Here is a 22,051-nt window from a genome sequence, read left to right on the forward strand (position 1 = left end):
CCGTTTAGGGCTTTATAGGTTAAAACCAACACCTTGAACCTGATCCGGAATTCCAGGGGGAGCCAGTGCAGCTGCTGCAAGGTTGGAGTTGTGTGTGCCCTGTATGGCATACCAACCAGGACACGTGCAGCAGCATTCTGGACCTGCTGCTATTTCCGGGTCAGACTCATGGGAAGCCCTGCATACAGTAGTCCAATCTGGAGATGACCGTTGCATGAATCACTCTCTTTAGGTCATGGGTTGAAAGATAGAGGGCAAGCTGCCTGGCCTGCCGAAGGTGGGAAAAAGTAAACTGGGCAACTGCCATGACCTGGGCCTCCATTGATATGGAGGCGTCCAGCGTCACACCAAGACTCCTGACCAATGGAACGGGCACAAGTGGTGCCCCATCAAAGGCCAGAAGCTGGATCCCCCCCTCCGACACCCCATGGCCCAAGTACAGGACCTCTGTCTTAATGGGATTAAACTTCAGTCTACTCTGCTTCACCCATCCAGACACGGCCTCCAAAACTTTAATTAGGGATTCAGGGGGAGAGCCAGGCCATCCGCCCATCAACAGATACAACTGGGTGTCATCCGCATACTTGTGACAACCCAGTCCAAAACTCCGTACCAGCTGGGCGAGAGGGCACATATACAGATTGAACAACAAAGGGGAAAGTACCACCCCCTGGGGGACACCGCACACCAATGACTGGCATGCTGATAACCTCTCACCAAGCGCCACCCTCTGTCCCCAACCGTGGAGAAAAGAGACAAACCACTGCAAGGCAGTCCCTCATATCCCCACATCAGCACTTAGCTTAGGTTTAGAAAAGAAGTAAGAGTTCTTTATTATAGGAACGCCATACTATGATAGGAAAGAGAAGAGATGATTCCTATCTACATATCCAGTATTAGGATGTACATGGATTGCAGAACAACCCCTGCTTCCATGGTGCAAGACGGAGAGAAGAGATAGTTGTGTGACAAAGGGAGGAAGAGAAGGCTGACACAAAGAGGAAATCCTGAGATTAGCAATCTACTCATCAAAGGATAGTTCAGGGCAGTAAGGTGTAACAGATGCCTTGGCCTCTCTATTTTTCTAACTTTCTGGTTTCTCCCCCTCTAAAACCTGAGGAAAGGGACATAACATAAATGAAGTTAAATAAAATAAACAAAATCATCTTCTGGATTGTCTGTTAAAAGAGACTGTGCAGTTAATGTGGAAACAAACAATGATTGTTACAGATCTGCCAACAAGTTTAGTAATAACCCGTACTTAGCTCTGGGTCATACAATTTACCCTCCACCATGAAACTCAGGCCATTTTGTAGTGCTGCACTGCAGCAGACTACAGACGCCTCATGTTTCATTGTCAGCGCAAAACATCAGCAGCACCAGGTTGTCCAACTTCTGGTCCCAAAGCGTTGCCCAGATCGGCACACGATTCTGAGCTCTGTCAGACATGAAGAGCCCCAGGAATCTTCTGTCTCCTGTTGTTTCTTTAAAAGAAGCTTTGGGCCTTCCGCAGCTTCTCAGTGCTCCCTCCAGTACTTGCTAAGCCTTTAAGCCAACCCAGAGGAAAGGGAAGAGAGAGGCCAGCCAACGAAGCCAAAGCAGAATGGATGAACTCATCTCTAGGAAAACTGCATCTGCTGTGCTCATTGAGACACTGCTGCTGGTGCAGCGGAAGCCCAGATTCTGAATTCTAAGAACATGGGTACAAGATGTGGCAAAAATCACAGCACTCCGTACCTGTTCATTGTTCAATTCAACACAACTGTTGGGGGGGGAAGGGGAAAACGTGAAAGCAACCCCCCCCCAATACTATTTGAGTATTCTTCAGTGTGAGAGAGCAGTAATGCTGGGAGTGGAAGCGTGGCTTTGTCCTGGCTGTTTTCCCTACTTCAAGAGCAACCATAAAACTTCCTGCTGTTGTGCATGCCTGCCAAATACGTGAATTTTAATGGGATTTCAGGCGTGGAGCAGCTTAGCAGCTGGACATAACTTCCAGCACTCCCATTCAGTTTTGATACAACAATATATAGTCAAACATTACTGTTTTCTTAGCACTAATGTTCCGTTTCTTCCAAATTGAGTTTCTATTGCACTGTATGCAGATTCACAAAGTTAGTATAATTTGTTTGCCAAGTCCTAGCAGTTGGGGGAGGGGGTTTCTGTAGACGTATGTAGTCAACATCTTCCCCCTCTTGCCTTGCTTTGGCTTTATCCCAGGGATATGCTGCATTCTCCCTCAAGAGGGGAGAAATGTGCACATGTGTTCTCTGGCTGATTTCCAGCTCAGCAGTTGGCAGTATTCCTCCACCCTTCACATAAGTTACAACACAAGATACCTGGAGGGGACCTCTGCAACCTCCACATGCACCCCCCCCAGTCAGTCTCTATTAAAAGTGGTTACAGGAGGTGAAGGGGGAGGGCACCCCAGGAAATGGGGGAGGGAGGAGTAACACAACAACAGATGGAAAGCCTCGTTATTTGCACAGGACCTCCACGCTGATTCTACACAGTTGTATCTTAAATTGGTGAAAAAAAGAGCTGATCCTGCACCCAGCCCATACTGAAAATTAAGATAGCAAAATAGCATATTAACCAGACTTAGAGGGTATCTTGAATACATTTGGACAAGAAGCTGGGAAAATTTCATTTGGCTCCATCAGCTACAATAAAAACTACCAAGATATCAAGAGGCGACACTGAGCAGCCACCAGGGCATGTGTGTTTCCTATAATCTCGTTGTCATGGTAGCCCCCTTCACCTCCACAAGGACCGTGTCCGCAAAGCATTCTTTCAGGTAAAGTTCAGAATTTCTGTCTGTCCTTACAAAGGGGAATTTGCCTAATTAAAGCACTTACTCATCAGTGCAATTCTGAACAGAATTATCAATAACATTTAAATCTCAGCATGGCCATATCTATGCATAATGAAATCTGGAGACTGGAGCCACAAACAGACTGATCTTTCTAAAAACCTGAAAAAATGCCTCAGGTTTGCAGAAAAATCTGAAATTAAAAAAAAAATACATTGGTGGGTTAAAAAACCCAAAATAATAGGGCTGTAGCTTTAAGAAATGAATGCCCTCGGTGGCCATCACTAGGCAAATTAAACAGCGTTGTCAGCCTTCAAGCCATGGTTTCTGTCAATAAAAGGTAGGGGGAGATGACGAGACTCTTTCCAGGGCTATTTTGGCCTTTGAAGGACTCACCAGGGCCAGGGCCAGCAGAAACTCCAGGTGACTTGCTACTAATATGACTTACCTTGGCTACTGTTCAACTGCAGCCACTCCATAAAAGCAAGTGTTATGTAGTGGTTAATTTTATACTACAATCTGGAAGACCCAGGTTTGCATCCCTACATTGCTGTGACCTTCACCAGTGTCTGGAGATTTCCTGAAATTACAACTGTCTCCAAACAACATTCTTATACAGAAAATTGTCTGCTTTGGAGGATGGACTCTATGGCATTATACCCTCCCCTCCCCAAGCCTTGTCCTCCTAAGAATCCACCCATAAATCTACAGGAATTTCTTAACCTGGAGTTGGCAACCCTAGTTTAGCCTAGTTTAACAGGGTTGTTGTGAGTATAAACTGGAGGAGAGGAGATGTAAGCTGCTTTGGGTTCCTATTGTGGAGAAAGTAAAAAAATACCAAAAACTGCTGAAGATGAAAGACCATAAAAGAAAAAGAAATAGGGAAAGCAGTGCAAAAAAGGGGATACAAGTGAAAGGAAGGTGCTCCCCACAAATCCTTGCAGGTTCTCCACCATTCAACTGGGCCCAGATGTTTTCAGAGGAGAGGCTGCCGGAGGGAGGGAGGGAGGGAAAAATAAAGATAAGTTGGCAGACAAACGTAGGTTGGTGGGTAGGTGGGAAAGAAGGAATCAGGGAAACAAGGGAGGGAATGGCAGCTTTCACGGAAAGGAAAGAGAAAATAGTGGGGAGGGGAAAATGAGATTCTCTCCCCCAAGTCCTTGTGGGTCCCCCACTTGTATCCTTCTAAACTCATCAATGGTCTTAAAAAGGGTATGTCTAAGATTGCAATGTAAGCTATATACTAAGAAAAAGAAATACTCATACGGCTACATCATTGGTAACTTCCAGGTCGCTTTTTGCTCTAGTTTGGGCTCACAACTGCAACGGATTATTTTCAAGCTTACACATAACTTTGTTGCCTATCCAGTTTCCTTTTGCAGTTTCCCCACACTCCATGTTTGCTCAAACCAGCTTTGCTCTGCGGTTTCATCCTGGTGTACAGCTGAGGCACATCTGGAAGGTATGCTGCACTTTAAAAAGCACTGCCTGAATTTCCATCCTGCCACTTTGTGTGATCACTGGGTCACCAAAACAAAGGTACAGATGTAAAGCGGCCTGAACATTTGAAATGATTTTTTAGAATGGATTCCTCCTCCACAAGTCCTCCATTTTAGAGATCTGTTTCTGTTGATCTTGGAACATAATGTATACAAATGAATCTACAACAATACAAGTCTCCATCTGTTCATCCATGGCACGCATAACTCGCCAGAAAATGAAGGCAGGAGTTTCAAAATTGGCCAACAACTTGAGGATTTTGGCCGCACTGCCAAGAATGAAAGGAGTTGGGACATCCCTGGTCCAATTTACTGGGACAAGCCCCACCCCCTCCCTGCTCTTTGCAAAGAAAGTGCTCCATTTGGGGAAGACGTAACTGTCCACCAGCTTCAGGACGATGGTGGGACTTGCAATACCAGAAATGGACTGGAACATCCTGGAACAAATTAGCCCCAGAACCTCCCTCAATGAAAACAAAGGTTTACTCATAAGAAGCAGGGAACAGCAGGCAGCACAGACACAGACAGGGAGGATGGAAAGTATCTTTACAAAACAAAGAAACTCCCTGAGCTGTCAGGGCCAGTGTGGTCCAGCGCCAGACTAGGACCAAGAAGAGCTGCATTCAGTTCCTGCACCGGCCACGTCACTGGGGGGTTGTGAGGATAAAATGGAGGCCAGCAAAGCAAGCTGCTTTAGGTCCCCACGATGGTTCGATTTTGTTATTAATCGAATTTTGGCTACCGTTTACCCCAAAGGAATGATTGCTCTTGCTGTTGCTTCATCTTTGATGACAGCAACACTTTTGGCAGGAAAAACAGCTCATTGGTATTCAAACGACTGCTAAATATCGCCAGCACAGGAGCAGGCAAGCAGAGTGAGCAAGCACACCTCTAGTAGAAAAGTGAAACAGGTACAAAAATACAAGCTTATTTTTATAAATATTGAGAGAAAAGACTGAATAAGTTAGGTGCACAGATTCCATAGCACACAGGAATTGGAAGGGATTGTCAAGAATGCCACACATGAAAGTTTAAATGTACCCTTTCCAAAGACACTAGAGATCAGATGAGATCGGGCGTGTTCAGGGTGGTATGGCCGTAGGTATGTTCAGGGTGGTATGGTCTCAGGTCTACTATCCAAAGATAGTAGATCTGAGGGACTGAGAAAGAAAGGACTGTCATGTTTTAGAAAGCTTGAGGGAAGTTTAACGAAACATGCCTTAGGGCCCACATTAAACCATGGGCCCCCAACACTCTTAAGGTCATGTGACAACAGATAGCAAACGCCAACATTAGACCTCAGGGGAATTGGTGAAAATGGAGTTTAAAAGGTTCACAATCAGTTGGTAGAAATTCCTGACTAGTGGGGATTGCTCTCCCCAGTTCCAGCTACAAAGTTCGGTTTCCTTGAAGTTCTCACAGAGGTACACAGCTTGTCCCTTCCCTATGATTTTTACTGAAATTCGAGGAAACTTCAGGACTCATTTCAAGCCGAAAACAATTCTTCCGGGGGGGCGGGGGGGGGGGAGTCTGCAGAAGAAAGCTCAAAATGCAGCCCTCTGGAGTGGTAGCTCTCTCTTCCAGAGAGAGTTTCCCAAGCGTATGTACAACCAGTGAACCCTAATTAATAAATATATGCAGAGTCTGAAAAGAAATCGAATTATGATGACATGTTGGTTTTTAATAGGCAGCATTCGCTCTCACTCTCGGTCCCCATTGACAGTTAAAATGCAACCTTTCACACTGCTCTCAATCAATGGAGCTTGCACTGATGAGGTCTCGGGATACCATTTACCATTTCAAAACAAAGAATCACTCCGGCACCCCACAGCTGGTATACTTCTGTTGTCTAAAGAGCAAAAAATACATTCTGCCAGCAAGGTCTAGCACAGAGCGCCCTTCCAATCCCCACTTAGCCTCAAAGCTTACATGGTGGCCTTGGGCAAGTCACTGCATTTCAATCTAACTTAAGCTACAGGATTGTTGGAAGGATAAAGCTGGGAGAGCTCCTCACAGATGTATCCCTATATAAACAGAACAGGAAGGATAAAAAAGTGAAAGTGAGTTCAGAAGCAAGTGTCAGCGAGGTCCCGCCTTCCCTAGGCAAAGGCAGCACCGGGATTCCATGCTGCTCAGGTGACCCTTAGAAAAGAGGCAAGGAGTGAGCGTGCCAGGTAACAAAGTTTATTTAACCACAGACACAGCAGTGTCAAAGCTCTCCCAGACGCTTGTGGAAACAGCAGTAACGATGCCCAAGCCTAGCACCACTTCCTTCACTGACTCCCTCTCCTTGCTCTTGCAGGACATCTGGAAACGGTTGTCCTCACCCTTTCTGGCACGCAGCCCTCTGAGCTAGGCTCTTTGCCCAGTTCTGACCCAAGTCAGGGCTCATTGCAGCCTCGTAGCCTGTGTCCTCTTGTGTGCGGAGCCCCTCCAGGCTTCCTTCTACCTCCCAGGTGTGCTGCTCTTAAGTCCTTGATCCAGCCCCCGCCCCCACAGCTCACTGCTCGATCCCCACCAGGTGCTTGTTATTCTGACGGCCAAACCTTCCTGCCCAACCGCTTTGTGCATTGGCCCAGCCCACTTTATGGGCTGGGAGGGGAACTTGCCCCAGTCTCCTCAGGAGGGTCCCAACCTGTTTCACAGCTCCTCCCATGGAGGGCCGATACCCCAGTGCACTCCTGTCCCCCTAACCATGAGTTGGGTCCCTACACTGCCACACAAGGCAAGGGAACTGACTGTAGAACCAGCTACACTTTCCTCATGTATTTTTTTAATGAAAAAGTTGCTATGAACCACCCTTCCAACACCAAGTATACAAGTGCTCCTGAGTCTCAAAATCATAGCAAGACAAAAATCTTGCTATGATTACCCACCACCCATAGCTAGCAAAAACATTCATTAACCCATGAATGCATGGGATTTTGACTCCAAAAGCCATCAAGCATTCTGTCACCCATGTATTTTTCTGGGAGGTGTTACTTTTCACACCCAGCACCAGAAAGGATTACTGGCCAGTGCTCACTTCTGAGTTGGTTGCAGGCAAAGCAAATTCCTCCTGCTGCCCATGATGTTCTTTCGGACATAATTGAATATACTGGCTGGGAGAAACAGCAGCTGTTCATCTGAAATTCAGCAAAATCAGCTGTCAGGACCGTATTACTCTTATACTTCACTGGCTGCCTCTTTGCTTTGAGATTCAATTCAAGGCGCTGATGTTTACTTTTAAAGCCTTCCGTGTCCTGGGGCTCACATACTTGAAGGAATTCTTCCCTTGGTGCTCCAATGAGCCAGTTTTGCTCCTCCCCACTGGCTCTATGTTTTGTCTAGGGCTCATTCTGTATGCCAGGACTCGAGTCTTTTTGGTGTTTCTTGTTGACATCTCTGTTGCCCTTTGCCAGGTTCCTTGGCTCCAACTCTCAATTTTTGATTTGGGGAAAGGCCATTGAGGGTAGGGTTTAGGGAGGGGAGTGATCTCAGCAGGGTATAATACCACAGAGTCCACACTCCAAAGAAGCCATTTTCTTCAGAGCTGAGCTCTGTAATCTGTAGATTAGTTGTAATTCCAGGAGATCTCCAAACCCCACCTGGAGGTTGGCTAAAGTTGCTGAAAGCACAGACAGTTTCAGGGACAGCTGCAAAGGCAAGCCTCTTGATCCAGCAGGCTTAGAAACAGAAATACAAGCATTTAATGGAAGCATTTCGTAAAGCGTAATCTATTAGCAACCAAGATTCAGTTCAACTACTGGCCCTGAATCTTGCTCTTCTACTACAGACCAATACGGCTACCCACTTGAAGCTATTAGCAACCAGTATTAGATGTGAATCTGACTTTTGAGCCTCTTTCACCAAGAGAGCTATTTGTGAGTATGGCTAATAACTTATGAGTACTCCGCGTCTGCAAAGAGCAGCAGCGAATTGCCTTCCTGACAACAGAAGCAGCAAAATGTTTCAGAATTGCAAGGGAGAGCCTCCTATCATCACTGGTGTGGTGAGCACATCTGCTGCTGCAAAAGAGAGGAAGGGGAAGATTGACAGGTCTACATGCAGATGTCAAGCATGCAACTAGAGGTACAAAATGACATCAAACTGCAGCTTTTATTTAAGAACTTGAGAAATTACACATCTAGCACATGAGACTGTTTTGACAATGTATGTCTTAACACAGATAAATACCTCATAATACAATTGATCTCCCATCACTTCAGTTGATAATATTATGCCTAGTGATGTTTCAGAGAAAGCAGCACACTATGTTATCAGCTGCTTAGTTTTTCTTCAGCTTTACATCTTTAAAGCTACAAGCGGTGCTAGTAGCTTTAGTAGCTAGTATTAAGCCTTCATTTCCCAGAAACTGTTCATTGACCATTTTCATGCAACAGGGAGGAGTATTCTGTCCTCACTCCTGGCAAAACCTCCTCACAGTCTGAGGAAAACTGAAATGAAAAATGCAAACATTCTATTGGGAAAAAATAGTCCTGTCTGGTTCATTGTGCCTCCTGGGCCGATTGCCTCTATGTTTCTCACAAATCTCTTTTCAGATTCACCATTTAGGGTGCTAATTTTTCAGCTTCTCTTTAGACCTAGCTGACTGGCTGTCAAGCCTGTTCTTTTAACTGTTTGACAGGCAACTTCTATTGCCTCCCCTAATGCCTGCAGAGAAACTCACAGGGCTACATACGTTATTTACTCTCTCATTTTTTTTTGTTGTTTTACTTGAATCTTCTCTTCTCGAGCCATGTCAAGACACTAAACAACTCAAGAAGGACAGCTGTAGTAAATCCCTCTAGTTGGCAAAAACGCAACCTTAAAGGGCTGTTCCTACTCTTTTTCCATCTAGCTTTTTTGAACCATACAATACCACACAAAATTCTACTTTTGGACTACAGGGAAGAAAGTAAAATGTTCACTTTCTAGCTATTAAAATTAACTAGATACACACATTTCAACCAGAGACTGATCCAAGTATTTATAAAGACCTACTTTAAATTGTACTTTTGCCAGAAACCTCATTTGCAATTGAGCTTGGGACAGAGATTAAAGGTATCTTTAAAAGTGCTACCTCCCAAAAAATCCTACACACACACACACACTCACTCACGTCATAAAAGAACAGAAAAGTTAAATAGCCAAGAGGATCAGGCTTACTTCACTGCTAAGAAAATGGAGAATGGCATTCTAAAAATGCTTAACTGCTTTATTTTGAACTGGGAATCATTCTAGTCCATCACAGGTAGACTTACAGCTACTCAGTGAGGTGTGGTCATATTGTAAGGTGTAAATTAAAGGGGAAAAGGTTCAGGGCTTTTTTTTCTGGGAAAAGAGGTGGAACTCAGTGGGTTGGCAGCACACGGGGCAACTCCTGGCAGGAGGTGGTGCCCCAGGTACCACATGTGCATGTGCAAAGTGCACACGTGCTCCCGGGACTGCACAATGACGTCATGTCCAGGAAGTGACATAATCGCGCAGGGTTCAGCTACCCCTGGGAGCGCTCCTGCAAGGAGGGGAGTTTAAATTGCCATCCATGCTGCTGATGATTTAAACTCCCCCCTTGCTCCAGCTGACTGGCACCAGTCAGCGGGAGAAAAGGAGGGGGGAGATTTTAAAGTTTAAATTGTCCTCTGTGCCGCTCGCAAGCAGCATGGGGGGGCCGATCTAAACTCCCCCCCTCCCCCAGCTGACTGGCTTTAGTCAGCTGGAGCAAGGGGGGGATTTTAAAGTTTAATGGTCACCAGCCACATGAACATTTTCTAGAGGTGCTGGAATGCCATTCCATGGCATTCTGGCTGAAAAAAAGCCCTAGTCCTGAATTGCTGTACGGCTTCTATGCGAACATCAGCAGATCGTGGGATCTATGAAGGCTACCGCTTGTGCAGACCCTTGCCTATCCTGGCCACTACCATCACGTAAGGACCACATAAATAAGTCTTTGATGTCCATAATAAATCAGTCACAAATTCAAGACACCTTTCCTCAGCCACTCAAGGAGTCAGTTATCCACCTGCTACTTTTAAAAGATCCCTACAGACAAATGATGTTGTCATTTTGTGTCTGGCTTCACTTTCCATGGCAGACGTTTTGTGACAGTACCCGCCATCCTGTGTCCAAATTCCAAATGTGTTCACAGGCACTAAGAGGTTGGGGACCTAGAGCTGCCAGCATTCAGGTGGGGCTTGGAAATCCCCTGCAATTATAACTCATCTCCAGCCTACAGAGATCAGTTTCCCTGGAGAAAATGGCTGCTTTACAGGGAGGATTCTATAACATTATACCCTGATGAAGACTTTGTCCTCCCCAAAGCCCACCCTCCTCAGGTCCTACCCCCAAATCTCCAGGAATTTCCCAAGTCAACAGTTGACAACCCTCTGTATACAGTGTTTCAGAGAGAGGTGTTATATACGTTTATATAGCCCTAGACAGGCACTGTATACTTTTTTTTAATTAATGGAAAAAATTTCTGTGCTTCTTGCTAGAGAACTCAAAGTTGAACTGTCCCCTTTTTCTGCTGCCAAGGTCTTCATTGCTCATGCCTCACAACTATTCCAACAGATGTTATTTAACAAGAGACCGATGTAAGTGCCAGTACTTATTTCCCAAGCTGGAGTTGGCAACCCTGCCTGCTAGGTAAGGCACTATTTCCACATCACTCATTTTGAGCAAAATGAGAGAAGAGAGAGTTGGTTTCAGATCTTAATTGGTTCAGCAGCTTGTTGGATTCTACTTACTTTTTCATTCCAGGCCCATAGTCCAATTCCAAGAAATGCTATGCCCAGAAACTGAAAGAGAAAGAAAAAGGGGGATAAGAACAGCCATTCTTCAAGAACTTTTTGTGTCTACCAGGTCTTATCTGCTCTTCTCATCTAAATATAGGATCCAGAAGCTGTGTGGCTGCAACAATGCTTCTCACTTGGCTACCTATTTGAAAGTTCATGCTAACTTTAGCCAGACATAAGAAAAAGCTGACTAAGCCCAAATGAAAAACTCACAAAGGAGTTGAGGGGATGCAGCAGATAAACCAAGCTGGATTCAAAATTCTGTTAAATTGTTAAAAAGGCCATTTTGATTGTTATATTGTTAACCATTAAAAAGGTAATTTTAGGAGGCAACATTTTATTCAGCGCCAACAGGATGTTCTTGATTTCCCAACTGTTTAGGTTATTGGGTAGTATTGCTGGTCCTCTAAAATTTGGAATGTGTACATTTTTGCATTCAAAAAAACTGGGAACCAATGAAATATTAACTGCAAAATGATACATCTAACATGTATAATGTACGAAAAGCAATCAAGGCTGCCCATGTGCTATACCCCATCCACACTGGGAAGAGATGCAACTGAATCATGCAGTGAAGAAAAACAAAATGTTTTTAGCCACTGATACCAAGTTTATTTAACCCTACTACCAGCCATGAAAACTAAAGCCCCCTTTGCATTTGGGGGGCTTTCCATTAACGTATATAGCTGCAGGTCACAACCACAACCAACTGCAAAGCTATATTTTTATGCAAGGTTTGACAATTTAATTACAGCAAGCATTCGTTTTGCTCAAACTGTCAGGGATTTCCTGAAAAGAGGTTTATAGAAATTCAATATTTTTATTGGATATTTATTAAATTAGTAACAATATACTTTTTTTAAAAAAGCATGCTACTCATTCTTGAATAACTTAACCGAAAAGCTGTCACCCACGAGAGCACCACTAGAAAAAGTTTATGGGAAAGAAAACTCTCTCTTCTCCATGTAATTCTCCTCAAACAAGTTGGCCCAGGTAGGATCCTGAAAGCTTGCCAAATCCCAGGGTCATGAACTTTTCCAGGACCCTTGCCAGAAGCTCAAATTTCTCCACTGCACTTAAGCTGTGCCTTCAAACTCTGACGTAATGTTTAGCGTACATTTCACTGAAGTTACTATATCCATTAACAGACTACATTTCCACAAGGCCAACACTCAGAACATTGTTTCAGAGTTCAGTAATGGCCAAAAAGACTTGAAAAGAAATATACACAGATGTATATGTCACTGGTGAGAAAAACAGAAGCTGCTTTAAAATTGAGCAAATGACATCTGCTTTAGTTGTTTTTTTTCCTATGTATGCCCATATTTTTTTTATTTACATAATTTATAGTCCTCCTTTCTCACTGAGACTCAAGGCGGATTACATAGTATGAGGTTAATACAATCAGTATCAAGTACATTTCCATACAATACCAGAAGGTAAACATATACAAGTTTAAAGACACAGCATTAGCAAGGATCTAAGACATAGTAGAAAATACTGAAGCAAAACAATCAATTCTAGGACTAACATTAGACAACATGGAGCGCTGGTTGTACATAGGAGTACATATTTACAGCAGCAGATAATATATAAGGCAAAAATGGTGATCAAGTCTATGATCCCCAACTCGTTAGTGAAGCATCTGAGACCCCATCCCTACAATGCAGCCCTCCCATTTGAGTAAAAAGCCTTTTTGAATAGTTTGGTTTTGCATCGTTTACAGAAAGCCAGGAGAGTGGGGGCTCTTCTGACTTTCTCAGGCAGGTCATTCCACAGGATAGGGGCCACCACAGAGAAAGCCTGTGTACGGGCTGCTGCTTTCACCTGTGTGCGGCCTGGTACCTGCATGAGACCCTGTTCAGATGAGCGAAGCTGCCGTGGAGGAACATAGGGAGGGAGGCAGTCCTGTAGGTATGCCGGACCAAAGCCTTAAAGAACTCTCCATGGTATGACAAGAGAGTAGTAAAAGGAAGGTGCACTGGAAACATGCTTTTTCCTCTAACACACACACACACACACACACAGAGCTCCACTATGAGACTGCTAGCTGAACTATGACTAGGCTCTACCTCTGAGGTGATTAAGAATCAAGAAAATATGAAGAAGCAGACACCCAGGGAGAGAAAGGTGTGCTTCCTATTCTTGAATCACAAAGCACTAGTAAATTTGGTGTCAAAGATTTCCCCATAAAACTGAGAATGACTGCAAGGTCTACAAAATGAACAAATCTTACCCAGCATATAGTTCTGCTAAGGCCTGACCGGACAGAGATGCCTGCCTTGTTTGTTTGTGGAAAGTAAATAAAGCACATTCAAGGGGAACAGAAAGACTTCTGAACTTATTGGACCTTATCTCACCACCCCTGCCCCCAGGTCCAAAAAACACAAAGTCTTCCCAGACAAAAGTCTCTCTAGACAGAAGAGATTTTCACCTACTCCGAAGCTGTAATGCTAAACACCTGGCAATCAAAATTAAGTCTCATTGTAACAGTTATTGCTCACCTACACCCATAATCATCCACTGGCAACATTATACACCTTGGAATGAATGTGCCGAGGGGAGGAGTAGGCTAACCATGATCTTGTTCATGGAATCCACATGCATATGAAGTGTGAGCACCTAGGCTCCATCTCCATATTTAGGAACACCGCTTTTTTAATGGTCCAAATTGTGGGGACAGCACATATGCACATAGACTCCATGCCTCTGAGCCAGAGATTACATGTAAGAAGGGAGTGGGACCACTGTACTAATGTCCAGTCCCCTCTTTGTGCCCATTGTTTTCAATGTGTGAAATGTTGTCTGTAGAGGGCTAATGTAGGATGGGCACAAGGTATACTTCCAGCATGAGAGCACTGTTACGTGCAGACAAGCAGATATCCAAACATCACACAAATGAAATAAGATACTCTGTGGCTGAGATGTGGCTTGAGCAATAGCTGACACATGCTAGGTTTATGTTCACCAAACTTGACACCTATTCTTTGGTAATTGGCATGTTCATGTAACAAAAACACAGCACAGTTAATATATAGCAGCCAAATTGTGGAATCAATTACTAGTCAGATATAAATTCAGAACTTTCTAAAAATGGGAAGTGGTGCAAATCAGGAACAGCAGTATTCGGTGAGAACAAAAGAGCAGATGTGCTGGATGGGCCATTTGGCCAATGGGCCATTTCACACAGCAGTGAACCAGATACCCCAGAAGCCGTATTGGCATGGTCTTGTTGTTACCACCCAGCTTTGGCATTCAGAGAGTTACCGCCCCTGAACATGGTTTGATGACTATGGCTGACATTTAAGCCTATGCTATACAGTCAATATGAAATTAAAGCCTCTAAAGAACAGCCAAGAAACAGTTCCGTACTTATTTAATTATTATGAATTATTTTTTCTAATTTTACAACGGTTGCCTAATCAAGTTTTATTAAATCCTTGTGATTCAGTTGCCTTTCCTTAGAATATATATAGATGGAAATTGCTCAGTAAACATACTGAGAAAAGAGAGATTTTAATTAAGGCATGTACTCCAACCCCCCCCCCCCCCCCGCATCACCACTTTTCTTCTCACTAAAAAGCAAGAACCTGCGCTAAAAGCTTCACCAAGTTTCTATCTGCACTAACCACATTTCTGTGGAGACAAACAGGTCATGTGCTATACAAGAGAATACGGACCTAGCATTAAAAACCACAATATTGAGAAACTAGCAGGGAAACATTTTAATTTACTGACCTTGGCATTATGCTGCTGATCAAAAAGTTAATGTTCTCTTACAAAGGAACTTCAAATGGAGAATCCAATAAAAAATTGCTGAGTTAGAATTCATAAACAAATGACAATGCGCCCTGTAGGACATAACTTGGTTTCCTAATTCACTAAAACGTGGCAGTATCTTGCATAGCCTACTTTTAATAAGATAATTAGTTCAGCAATACTTTGTAACTTCCTGTTGCATCTGCTTATCTGCTTTTTAGCACTTGTAATTTCTTTAACCGTTATAGAGAGTGATTTTAATCTGTAATATTTTGTTTTAATCTTCACTGCTTTGTATATTTGTAACTAGATTGCTTTTGCTTAAGACCTTTGTTCAGAATGTAACAATAAAGAAAAAATTCTAATTTCATCATGAACTGGATTTTATATTTTCCCCACGTAACAACACTTTGGAGTGTATCACACCCGCTCTGAATGAGCTGCTTACCATTTGGATTGGATCTTGTTTTGAACTACCCCTGTAGTTCAAGACTGCCCCCATCTCATTATTTTTTGTTTTGTATATAAATTGATCTCATGGATTTACACTGTCATGGTCAAATACATTTCGCTCACCTTCAAGGCGCCACTGTACTTCTGTTCAAATCTAATAGTGAACTACATGCAACACTCTGGAAACGTGTAGCTTATACTCTGAAAATCAATTTTCAGAGCCACTTCTGTAAACATTTCCCCATCTCACTGTGAGAGTTATGACCACCTAGAGAGGGGCGAAAGAACAACAGCCTTATCTCCAAGGAACAAGATCATTCCTCTACAGGGAAAAAAGGGTTATTGGGAGAAATTTCAGAATGCTCATTATGCCTTCTGGTTAATTTGTTCTCAGAACATTTCTTCCAGTGACAAAAGAGAGAGACAACACTGTTTACCTCTTCCATTAGTCACAAAAATTCCACTAGCAGCAACACAGCACAGGACAAATCAATGAAAGGGAATCAAGATCCGCTGCCTTCCCTTCCTATGGCTCTTCATCACCAGCTGCCACTGGGACACAAGGAGTCACGCTCCTGGCTGCATTCCTTCAACCTATGCTTGGCCTGCTGCCCTAATTCTATGACAAATTTTCTTCTTCCTGAGCTCAAGATGTACCAACATTTACCCACTTAGGACATCGGACTGAAAAAAGCTTGTGCTGCAATAGATTTATTGGTCTGTAAGGTGTCGCACGCTTCTGTGGTTTCACCCTTCCATTCTTAATGGGAGCAAGCCTGTTATTCCTTTGCAGAAGAGCTAATCACAGATGACCACTACTGGGAAAGCAAATTGTTGACAGCGTAAGATGCATTCATAAAATATACAGGTGCACACCGTATTACTTGGGAAGTACGTGGCTGGCCTGCTGTCTGTTCCTTTGTCCTTGAATGGCTACCAGCGGGGAAGCCTTTTCCCATATATTAGCCAAGGAAGACGGGACGAGTGATTAGATCCCACCTGACTGAATTTGTATCACAAAAGCATTCATTGAGTTTCCAGATGTTAAGTCTATTCTCTGGTGTCATTTTAGGCATGGTATTGTAGATAAAATATTCAAATCCAGTTTAACAGCAATTATCCTTGCATTGCTCAATGTCCTTTCAAAGTAGAGAAAAAGAAAGGCATGATTCAGTCCTGCTCTGCTTCTACCTACATAAAAAGACAGCAGTCAGTCTCTCTCTCACTTGCACACGGACACACACACACACACACACACACAAAGCCAGAACACAAAATCTATTGGATGAATCATTCTTCAGTTTTGTCTGATGCTCCAAATGGAAAGTTCAAATCAACTACAGATAAAACAGACCTTAAAACATAAAAACCCCAAGGTAGTGATGTCTTCAGTCCTTGCTTTAAATTGCACTCATTTTCAGGGTTGTGAGTACAACACAGCTAACGTGCAGCTTTACCAATGTATGCCTAGGACTCATTTATCTATACTAGTGTGTGAGGAAAGTGTAATGAATGGAGAAACATGGCGATATGGCACTTCGAACCCATGGCTGCCTGCACCGGAACAAGAAGCAGCATCAGGCCTGGATCCAGGTTCTTGGGGAAGCCCTTGTCCAGAACTTGTCCAGTAGGACCGCTTCCAAGCACAGCAGTGACACCCAGAGTAGGCAATCTCTCTTTGATCACCCGCCTACCAGAACAGCTGCAACCCCCTAGGACCAGCCATTTGCCTCTCTTCTTTCTCTGGATGGTGCCTGATGCTCCTACTAAGCATAATATCATGCTGGGCAAGCTGATATCCAGTTCACCCTTCTGTATTTTCCTTCTTTGGTATTGATTTAATAGCTATTTGGGCCCTGTAACCAATAAATATTTGCTTGCACAGTAAGTTTTAAGGATTCAGTTATTAAGGAAGCTATGATGTTCCCTCACTCTTAAACAACAGAAATGGCACCAGAGGCGTTTTTCAGAACATGCACAGACTTCAGTTCGTATGTTCTTCACAAGTACTTAAAGGCTTCTGTTTTGAGGCTCTGGCTCCCTTGTTTTCCCACAAGCACTCTAGTATACTTTCTTTTAGTATTCTCTTTCTCTTCCGGAGTTAGGAATGCTGGCACTCAGGGCCAAGCTACAAGTGACGAATGACACTTGAACAGCAAGTGGATTGAGTGGAGGGCAAGTGAACAAGGATAAATACACTTGCCGTTCAAGTGTCATTCGTCACTTGTAGCTTGGCCCTCACTCTCTAGTACCCCAATCCCCTTCTCTTCACACACCAGTGCTTTCCTTCAGTTGTTAACTGAATATGAAGGTGTCCACAGACAGTTTCCAACTACACCTGACCAGAGATTTCTTCACTCTCCAAAGCAACCTCCCTGTTTGACTGGATAGGAAAATTCTCCTCTCACTAGAAGATCTATCCTCTTTCTTTGGCCCATTTGGGAGTCTGCAGCTACTTCCCAAACTTCCTTGCCAACTTTCCCCCAGAAGTCCTGTCAGTGTTAAGCTGCTTTCACTTTGGATCCTGTCTCCAAGTCTTGACACTGGATTCCTCTCAGCTAGGGCTGAAAACCGACCCACCTCTTTCCAGCTCATGCTACCCAATCAGATCCCTTGGAGCAGCCTGCCACTCAAAGCTCTCTGCTTCTGCGAGGGATTAACCCTTCATAGTCCTGAAGCTGTGTGCATAGAACTGTTCAGCTTTTTAAAATGTGCAGTATGTCACAGCAGCCCACTCAACAATACTGGAAACTCAGGCCCAGCTTTAAGCCAATTTAGGCTTAAAGGTGCATTCTAGAAACTAGTGAAACTGGAGTATTTGTACTTAAGAACATTATTCGCTGGATCAAAAAAAAATTTAATGCAGAAGGTATTTAAAATAGTCCAAGAACAAAAAAAACCCTCTGAAATTGAAACTCCAGGGTCTTAAATGTTGGCATTTCTTAAATATTGGTGGTCCCAAACAAGCCCCAGAAAATATAGATCTACAGGAAAATTCCTACAGCTGCTAAAGCATACATAAATCTAACATGCAAAATGGGCTTTAATGTCAGAGTTTATTATAAATTGGGGAGCAAGAGAAATGCACCAAGCAATGCTCATGGCTCCACCTGACTGCACAAAATGAACATTCACCCACACACACTTTAATTCAGTGACTAGCCAAGCGGAAGTGGCATCTTATATCAAGGTTCCCCAGGAACAGATCTGCTTACATAACATTTCTCTTTATCACAGTGTAGACTAGTTTGGTTTTTAATTAAAACACTCTGGTATCACCCCACCCATAACCAAGAGCTGAGCAGAAGAAATCAACCCTTTCAAGCCCACATCTAGGTAGGAATCTTAGAAGGAGAATGAATTTCTGATAGAAATTTCTGAGATTGATATTTCTCAACTTCATGCCTAGGCCAAGAAGCAAAGAAATCAGAGAGCCAAGCAGCAGACTGCCTATCCAGGAGGATGCCAGGAATATTACTTTTATACATACATACGCACACACACCATAACAAGCCTCCATTTTGGTTTAACTTTCTCTTCTTCTCCAATCCCTTATCAATGTCAGGAACAGCTTCTCTCGCCCTGTCACATCATGTCAGAAACAGGATTATCTAAGACATCTATACTCTACTTTTCTCCCCAAGGAGAATCCAAAGCCAGTTACAACACCATTTGCCCTTCTTCCATTTTATCCTTACAACAGCCAACCTGTGAAGTTAAGATCATGCTGAAAGACAGCAAATGGCCCCAGGTCTCCCAGCAAGCTTTCATAGCAGAGTGGAGGCTGAAACCTTGAACTCTCAGATCCTTGTCTGACACAGTAACTGATACAAAAGATCACGGGCCCACAGAGGACTAGGACCACGCCTAACTTCATTATGCTAACTGGAACAGAATTGGCTGTCCCAGCGAGAAGTTTTGCTTTGCCAGTATTTGGTAACCAGGTCATTAATCAAGACCGCTCACTGAATAATAAGGGTCCCTTTGGTCACAAAGGGAACCTGTCACATTAGCATCAGCCAAGGAAAGAAACTTCCCCACATTTGAATTTTCAAAAGCTCTGCTCTTTGGATCCAGACAAGACTGCCTGCTTCCCCAGGCAGGATGCCTCCACCTCTCAGCTCCTTTAGAAATGTTCTCAGGACCCTGAACTCTTCATTCAGTCAGGTTGCATACCTGGTTCTCCACCTCGCCCACTTCCCAATTCCAAACTGCTTTTAAAAAAAAGCTTCCTGGTTGTCCTATAACTGGTGCCCAAATCTGCTACCAGACATGCCCTTTTCCTTTTCTGTTAACAGAAGCTTCTGCTGACAAGTGTGTCTCTCTGCTTCCCTGTCCCACTTTTGGACTAAGACAAATCCCCTGCTTCGTTTCCTTTGCCCAGCTGCTTGGACCCCCTCTCCGGGTCTTGATGCGTAGATCAAAATGTGTGGGGGGGGCATGTTTTAAGCTCAGAACCTACATAAGAAGCTCCTTTAAGTTTAAGAAGCAACTGCGGGAAGACTTCCTTCCTTCCAACTCAGGCTAGTTTACTGTGGATTTGGGCTTGATCTGGAAAGTGAGTCACATTTACACAGTAACATCTAGACAAGCCCATGTTTTCACTGCCCAGCGTACTTACATACTGTAGTAAATAGAATGCTTGAATGTGAGAGAAGGGACATTGGCTCAGTGTGTGCAGGTGGCCCCAGGCATCAATTCCTGATATCTTTAAATTAAATGATATTTGAGAGCAGATGGTGGGAAAGACCTTTCTCCCTGCGAAACCCCCAAGAACCACAATCAGACAGCACACAGGATTCAGCTCAATGGACCAACGGACTATACAAAATCCTAGACTCCGATCTTTGCCTAATATTCCTCAGAGGGTTATTTCAGGACAACCAGACATGCACTCTAAGCTTTTTGGCTGAAAAGCAGGAAACAAAAGGCACTGTTGATCAGCGATGATGCTTATTAACACCAATATTAACAACACTGCCCATCTCTGCCGCTGCTCCTCTCTCTGGCTGCCATCCAAAGTGACCATTTGGCCTTTTTTCTTCTTGCACCACCCGTTACCCTTTTTAAGACAGATGGTAGCTCACCTCTTTATAAAGGGTTGTTGCTACACAGAGGCTTCAAATGAACCACCAGCTACAGGAATCACATCTTTAGACAGGGATAAATTATGTCTTTGGTTCCCCTGGCTTTCACTTTCCTTGCCACTGGTCTGGTATTTCTTGGCATGGCCTTTCAAGTAGAGAGACCAAATGAGACATTATAACATAATAATAACAACAACAACAACATTCGATTTATATACCACCCTTCAGGACAACTTAATGACCACTCAGAGGAGTTTACAAAGTGTGTTATTATTATCCCCACAACAATCACGCTGTGAGGTGAGTGTGGCTGAGAGAGCTCTGAGAGAGCTGTGACTGAGCCAAGGTCACCCAGCTGGCTTCAAGTGGAGGAGTGAGGAATCAAACCCAGTTCTCCAGATTAGAGCCCCACTGCTCTTAACCACACCACCAAACTGGCTTAACTACTACACCAAACATCCAGTTACCACAGAGTTGTGTCTTGTGACTGAGACAACACAGCGAGAGGAACGCAACAGACAGTGGAAGCACTATGGCTTTCCCCAGAACTGATTCTAGTGTGCTGGCACAGCTCTTTCACACAGCTGCATCATCGAGGAAAGAACAAGGGAGCGCATATTTTAAAATGGCCCAGAGCAGGCTCTCCCCCCACCTACACCCGTTAGAGGCAAGACGGGTGATGGTAGATGGGAGCGGAAGTAACAGAGAGCCAGCAAGCCCCTTCTTCCAAAGTAGTTGCCAAGTCTGTAAAAAACAAAAAGTGCCAGCTTTAAGCTTGCAAATCTGTCATTAACTACTGAAAAGTGATTCATGCTACCAAGAAAAATATGACTGCAAACAGTTTTTGTTGCTGGGGGATTATAGTGGGAGGGGGATCCTACTCACTTTTTAAACATTCCCCACCCCCAATGGTTTAATTTAGACAGCCCTCACCTGGTACTGTATTTTTCCACCCATGAATGAGCGCTCATGGCTAATCCCTTCTGCTGGCACACACTTTCCAGGGAAGGCATTAGAAAACCTCTTTGAGCCACAAGGAGATGGAGCTGTGGGAAGTGCAGATGGCTTGATGAAAGAAAAGCTACAAAAGCAACTGTCCCAGCCTCCCCAAGAGCTGTCTGCTGCACGGCTGTGCTCTTGAAGTTGGCCAGCCTTTATCCTTGCCCTCCTATGGAATTGAGAAGGCATTCTGATGTTGTACAGATTGCTTACAGGAGAGGCCACACGAGCCAGCTGTTTTTTAAATAAATGACAGACAAGTTAATTCTTTCTATCACAACCCAGAGTTTTGCTTTTACAGATAAGTGTCTTCTCTTTCAGCCACCCAAACACACTAACACAAAAGAGACAAAAAGAAAAAAAACTGAGTTTTTCCAAGTTACACATCAAGCCTGGGACTGAGGGCGTGTAGGTGTGATTTCTAGGCACCACTATATATTGAAGGATAGTTCCTACTATTTAGTGCAAGGGACACCAAATGTGTTGAGACTAAGAGAGCTTGGAATTTTGCAGTGAGAGCCGCCGGTGGCAGCAACAAGGGCCCCTCTTTGACCCAGGGGCGCCCTTTGACCCCCGCATGATGACATCACTCACGGAAATGACATCATCACATGAGCCAGGAGCACATGTGTCTTCAGGATACCTGAAGAAGTGAGCTGTGGCTCATGAAAG

The 22,051-nt window shown here is 43.9% G+C and overlaps 1 protein-coding gene across 3 annotated transcripts in view; it reads right to left on the bottom strand.

The window, feature by feature from the left end:
- Positions 1-22,051, bottom strand: part of TSPAN5 (tetraspanin 5) — a 78,640-nt gene that overhangs the window by 16,723 nt on the left and 39,866 nt on the right. For 2 of the 3 annotated variants that reach the window (XM_054990564.1, XM_054990563.1), the window contains exon 2: positions 11,034-11,084. In XM_054990564.1, the coding sequence (XP_054846539.1) occupies positions 11,034-11,084 (51 nt within the window). Of the gene's footprint in view, positions 1-11,033; positions 11,085-13,317; positions 13,345-22,051 lie in introns of those variants that run through there. The other variant, XM_054990565.1, reaches the window with a different exon arrangement.

This window comes from Eublepharis macularius, chromosome 10 (genome assembly GCF_028583425.1).
Source record: "Eublepharis macularius isolate TG4126 chromosome 10, MPM_Emac_v1.0, whole genome shotgun sequence".
NCBI lineage: Eukaryota > Metazoa > Chordata > Lepidosauria > Squamata > Eublepharidae > Eublepharis > Eublepharis macularius.